The sequence below is a fragment of the Calidris pugnax genome, unplaced genomic scaffold, assembly GCF_001431845.1.
Source record: "Calidris pugnax isolate Ruff unplaced genomic scaffold, ASM143184v1 scaffold1156, whole genome shotgun sequence".
Taxonomy (NCBI): domain Eukaryota; kingdom Metazoa; phylum Chordata; class Aves; order Charadriiformes; family Scolopacidae; genus Calidris; species Calidris pugnax.
The window spans coordinates 16,300-22,400 of record NW_015094503.1 but is presented as its reverse complement, the minus strand read 5'-3'; the positions used below and the strand labels follow the sequence as shown (position 1 = coordinate 22,400).

The 6,101-nt window shown below is 55.3% G+C and overlaps 1 protein-coding gene across 1 annotated transcript; it reads right to left on the bottom strand.

The window, feature by feature from the left end:
* Positions 1-4,225: 4,225 nt before the first annotated feature.
* On the bottom strand, positions 4,226-6,035 carry FAM132B (family with sequence similarity 132 member B). Its single transcript, XM_014962943.1, has 6 exons — positions 5,708-6,035; positions 5,332-5,519; positions 5,112-5,220; positions 4,949-5,039; positions 4,754-4,832; positions 4,226-4,433 (listed from the first exon to the last, which is right to left on the bottom strand). Exons 1-6 carry the CDS (start codon positions 6,033-6,035, stop codon positions 4,335-4,337), a joined length of 894 nt encoding a protein of 297 aa, XP_014818429.1. The 3' UTR covers positions 4,226-4,334.
* Between the last annotated feature and the right edge of the window lie 66 nt (positions 6,036-6,101).

Genomic DNA, 6,101 nt, shown 5'->3' with positions numbered 1-6,101 from the left:
GCTTGGCTAGCAGTGTTTTCTAAGTGGCTGCCACAGTGGACCGGCCTATGCAGAAATCTCTTGTCCTGTCAATGCCCCTGTGAACTGAGGGGGGCTCAGGGGAGGCTGAGGGGCTGAGGGGAGACCTCATTGCCCTCTACAACTACCTGAAAGGAGGTTGTAGAGAGGCAGGTATTGGCCTCTTCTCCCAAAGGACGAACGACAAGACCAGAGGAAATGGTCTGAAGTTGCGGCAAGGGAGATTTAGATTAGATATTAGAAAGAATGACTTTACTGAGAGAGTGGTCAGGCACTGGAACAGCCTGCCCAGGGAGGTGGTGGAGTCACCATCCCTGGAGGTATTTAAGAAACGTATAGACATGGCTCTTCAGGGCATGCTCTAGTGCCCAAGGTTATTGGTTTATGGGGAGGTGTTGAGTGTGGGGTTTAGTTGGTGGGTGCGGTGTTTTTGGTGGGCGTTTGGTGTGGTGTGGTGTGTTTTTGGTGTTGTGGGGGTTTTTTTTGGTTTTTTTTTTTTGTGGTTGGACTCGATGATCTCAGAGGTCCCTTCCAACCACTAAGATTCTGTGATTCTGTGAACATCTTGGCAAACCAAATAAATTGGTATGGCAGAGGTGCTAGCAAGATCAGGCATCTCTGGGCATGGAGTCTGCCAGGTGTTGTAGCTGTTCCAAATGGTGCAGTTCTGCTGTTCGTTTTTCTGAGCTTTGTATGAGGCCCTGGGAGAGTCCTGAGCTCTTAGGACTCAGTGGGAGCTCCCGGTCAGGCTGTACTGTACATTACCTCAGGCCACTGGCTTGGGATGTGGTGTGAGCTATCCTCTGTGCTGGGAAGAAAATCTTGGTTCTGAAGTTGGGTTGTGAGGTTGCATGCAGGTGAGTGATACACTGCTGCTCTGCAAACGGTGTTTGTACCTCCCCTCTGCTTGCAGAAAACATGGGGGTTTTATCCCAGTTTTTAGAATCATAGAATCGTCTATGTTGGAAGGAAACTTTCAGATCATCAAGGCCAACCATTAACCAAACATTGTCCAAACCACCACTAAGCCATGTCCCTTGGCACCTTGTCTACCTGTCTTTTAAATACCTCCAGGGATGGGGATTCCACCACTGCCCTGGGCAGCCTCCTCCTATGATCAATAACATAACATGAATAAATTTTTCCTAATATCCATCCTAAACCCCCCTTGCTGGTGCAACTTGAGGCCATTTCCTTTTGTCCTGTTGCTTGTTACTTGGGAGAAGAGACCACTCCCCTCCTCTACAGGGCTACACCCTCCTTTCAGGGAGTTGTAGAGAGAAAAAAATATTTGATATGGCAAAAGTGGCTGAATTTTGCTTTTGATGTTTATAGGGAAAGTGTTTTCATCAAATGGAGCTGGCAGGCAGCTGAGATAAGGGCAAGGCTGTGTGCTTGTCTGTGTGCTATCCGAGGAGCAGGCATCTCGGGGTTTAGGTACTTGTTGCTATTAAGTGTCTGGTATCTCATCCTGTCCCTATTCCTCTACCAGCTGTTGCTGCAGAGAGTTGGTGTGCTATTTTCAAGAGTAAAATATGGCTTAAGATCATATGACAGTGTGGAAGCTAAATGGACTGGGCTATCAAAGCACTTAAATTCCAGATGGCACAGCCTTCCCTGGGTAAGAGTGTGCAGTGGTTTCTTGCACAACATCCTTACTCTGCATGAGAAACGGTGCAGACCCAGAGAGGTTGGGCAGGGTGGTGCAGTGGTGCCTGCCACTTTGTGGGTAGCCCCGTGCAGGGTTATGATGCTTTGCAGGCCCTCTTCTGCTCCCTGTGCTTCCTGGAGCTTTGGGAGATGGCCCCAGCTACAGGGCTGTCTGTTTTTCTCAAGCATGCAAAACCTGTCCTCTTGTTTGGGGCAGACGGCTTGACTTTCATCTATTTCTGCTACAGCAGAAGTCAGCCTAATTGTCAGCATAAGCCTTATGAACTTTAGCTAACTCAGCCCAGCTCACGCTAACTCTCCACATCTGCAGAACACTGAGGACGGAGGCAGGCCTCTGGCACTCATATTTTGGGTACTGCTTACCTCTGCCTGCTTGTTCTGCTCCCAGCCGTTCCTGCATACTCTGATGTCAGGTTGCACTGCAGGATGAGCTGAGAGGGAATTGCCTTTTATTAACAGCACATGCCGCCACTGCTCTTGAAAGCCAAATTTGGAGAGCCAAACTGGAGCAGCACAGAGTTTATTCAGTGTGCGGCAAAAGAAACCCTGACAGCAGATCTCAGAAGGGCAACTTGCCCTCCCTTCTTGCCTCCCTGCTTTTTGCAGCTCTTGCACTGGGGAGAGCTGTGTGCTGTGCTGCAGGAGCTGAGCCAAGCACCCGTCTCTCTGGTGCTCCCTTCCAGGAGGCCCCTCTTAATTCCAGCACAAGTGCTGGTGAGAGAAGTATCAGCTTGTCCTTCTCTAACTGTCTCCTCTCCCCCTCCCTCCTCTTACAACTCTTCTTTCCTTCCCTTTAGAAAGAGTACTGAAAGCACAACTCCAACATAATACGCAGTGTTATGGTACAGTTAATGACTTCCATAAAATGGATTGTATTGCCTATTTTTCAGGGCAAAGAGGAAAAAAGTAAGCACTCTGGAGCAGGTTTCGCTAGGCTTGTCAGTAGCCAGCCAGTTAGAAAGGCAGGTTCAACCCCCAGTATAGTGGAAGTCAAAAAAACTGCATGTATTTCCTGGTAGGGTGGGGTCTACAAAAGGTTTCCTGAAAATAAATGCTCCCTGCCTCATTGCTCAGCAGTGTCCTGCTGCTGTAGGGAGCTCTGAGACTACCACCCCAGGCTGGTCCGTGTGGAAATGCTGAGAGACACTGCCTTGCTCTGGGTCACGCGTGGTAACTGGGTGATGCTGCTGGGGCTGAGCTTCTCAGCTTGGCAGAAGCTGCAGAGGCCTTGTGTCTGCCAGGATGCTGCTGCTCACCCATTAAGCTGGGGGAAAAGCTCATCTTTCAGAAAACTGCACAGACAGAGGTGCCTTCTCCCTGGATCCGCCCACAAAGGGCTGCAGCAACAGCTACTTCACCAGGCTCACAGAATGCTGTGGGGTTGGAAGGGACCTCTGGAGATCATCTCCTCCAACCCCCTGCCAGAGCAGGGCCACCCAGAGCAGGTCCCACAGGAACGTGTCCAGGGGGGGTTTGAATGTCTCCAGAGAAGGAGACTCCACCACCTTCCTGGGCAGCCTCTGCCAGGGCTCTGCCACCCTCACAGCAAAGAAGTTCCTCCTCAGGTTCAGATGGGACTTCCTAGTTCAAGTTTGTGTCCTGTCACTGGGCACCACTGAAAAAAAGACCAGCCCTGTCCTCCTGACACCCACCCTTTAAGTATTTGTAGGCATTGATGAGATTCCCTCCTCAGTCTTCTCTTCTCCTTGAGATGCTACCTCAGGAAAAGGCTAGGCAAGGGCCAGGAAAGCCCTCATAAGCAAGGTCTAGCATGAGGAGGAGCCTCCCCACTGCTGACGTGCGCGGATCCCTCAGGGAAGGTGGGGCTGGGTGCTGTTTGGGCTATCTTGCAGGGCTTCTGGTACAGCTTACCTAGTGCTACGTTCTACTAAGAAATGAAACCTGCGGTGCCTTGCCCTACACCCAGCTTGGCTGAGTACCTCTCTGGCAGCCCTTGCTCAGGCATGTAGCCCTGCGCCCATCCTCAGCTCAGGTGGCCATTGGAGCCCAAGCAAGGGTTGCCCACAGGCAGGGAGTGCCTGGCATGGAAAGCCACGTGCCAGGAATTTGCTTTAATCGAAATGTGCGGCATTATTAGGATATTGCTCTGCTTTGAAGATTAACCGTGAAGGACGTTGGCTTCTACCAGCAAACACTGACTGCTAATAGAGTGCAGGGTAGCTAAAGCGATGCAAATAATCTATTTGGGGCTGCTGAGAAGCTGGGCAGTGAAATCTGCTCAGGGAGAAAATGGAGGTGTGGGGCTTCATCCCATGCACAGGTGCCAGGCATGGTGAGAGCTGAGCCCCACAGAAGAAAGTGGCCAGCTGCCACCATTGTCAGCAGCGTTTTCGAAGACAAACTTCTAGCCCTAGCCTTCAGATAAAAGTAAACTGTAGCGCCTTGCCAGGTGTCTTTATTATTATTATTATTATTATCATCAACCTTTCCTCCCTGATCTTTCGTCCAGCTTCAGATGTTTCTGCACCACGAACGGTATTGGACCAGCCTGCAGCTCCCGCAGCAGCAAAAGGTCTTCCCTGGGCTTGGTGCTCAGCAGGGGAGGTGTGACAGTGGGTGGCAGAGGGAAGGGTCCAGCTGCTCCTGGCCCAGGTTCAGCTCCCTGCGTGGTGTCCATTGCCTTCTCACACCCCCAACAAAACAGCGCTGAAATCAGAGCCGCTTTGAACAGTGAGGGGAGAGTCTGCGGTGTTGTCCACGAAAACAGAGGCGTACTGTCCAGCCTGGAGGGAGAGAGGGCTTAACAGGGCCAGGACACCTCCTCTCAGCACAGCCTGGCAGAACAAAAGAGAGAGCTCTCCCCTGCACACAGCAGCAAAGCACTGCAGGGGCTGCTCACCCCCCTTCCTTCTGGGAAAAAGGTAGAGATTGGGAGGGCAGCCTAACCACGGTGGTGCTGCAGTGTCACAGCAGACCTCAGCCCTGAGCATCCTTTGCACTTGGTGCTGGGCTAAGAAACAGACTCGGTGCCCAGCCCCAGCTGGGGCCACAGAAGACACCTTTCCTGCCCAGCACAGTCCCCAGCAGAGCTGGCACCACTAACCTGCAGGTAAAGGACTCCAGTGACAGAGACGGTGAAAAAGTCACCGCTGCTCTCCAACCGGGACACGGTCTCCAGATTGCTGCAAATGAGGGAGCGCTGGGGAGAGCGTGTCCTTCCTTCCCCTGGGGACGCTGGACTCCTTCCTCCCTCCCTGGCCCAGGGTCCCTCTGCCCTCCCGACTTGGCCCTGCTGTACCTGTTGTGCTGGCAGCAGGACTGCACGCAGATCAGCACCCGCAGACGACTCCCCCTGCGCGGCTGCCCCTTCCTCCGCTGCTCTCTGTGCACTGGGACAAATGGGAGGGTGAGAGCCATCCCGGACCTCCTCGGCAGGGCCCTGGGGGGTGCCAGGGGCTCACCAATATGCAGCGTGGTGGTGAAGGTGTAGTACCCTGTGACGGGGGCTGTGTACTGCCCACTGGTCAGGTTCAGCCCAGAGCCGCGTTGGAACATCCTCTCCCTTTCCGGCTGGGGATGAGGAAAGGCTTGGGTTAGAGAATGAGCCCCTGTGTCGTGGCGGGTGCCCCCATGGGCAGGCAGATGCTGCAGGCAAGAAGGGGTGGCAGGCTGGGCACTCACGATGTAGTAAAGCTGCAGCTCCTGCCGTGCTCGCTGCTGAACGGAGATGTTTTCACGTGTCCGGCAGTGGAAGGCTGCTTCCACGTGACGATAGGACCTGGCCTGTGGGTTATCTTCACCACGTTCCTCCTCTTCCTCGCACCCTTCCCAGGCTTTCCTGCATGTCTTTGCCTGCTCCTTCACCGTGCCTGACCCAAAAACCCAACCCAGGCCTGAATTTAGGAAGGAACCTTGTTTTTTCCAGGCCCAGAGACGAGACTGTGCCCGGCTGTCCTGCCCAGCCCCGCAGTCCCTCACGCCTGCTGTCCCCGGCTCCTGCCCTGGGGTCCCCCTTCGTCTCTCCACTTCCCGCAGCACTGCCCGACCCGACGGGTACCTTTCAGCAGGAGCTGCAGCTCCCTCAGCAGCTCTTCCAGCGCGGTGGTGGCCGCGGGGGGAGCAGCGGCAGGGCCCGGCACACCGCCTCGCACCGCAGCCTGCGCCGCACCAGCCCCCGGCCCGTCCCGGACCCTGCCCGTCCTGCCCCGGGCCGGGCCGCCGCTCCCCCGCCTCGGGCTCCCGGCCAGCAGCATCCAAGTCTGCCGCGGGTCCGCACCGCCCGCCCGGGGGGCGGCTGCTCCCAGCGGCTGGTCCCGGGCCGCCCCCGGGGAGCCGGTCCCCGCGGCCGCGCAGAGGAGCGCTAGGCACAGCTCCGGCAGCCACATCCCGCCGCTACCGGGAGGGCGACCTGAGCCCCGGCCCCGCCTCGGGGCTGGGGAGAGCGGCGGGGG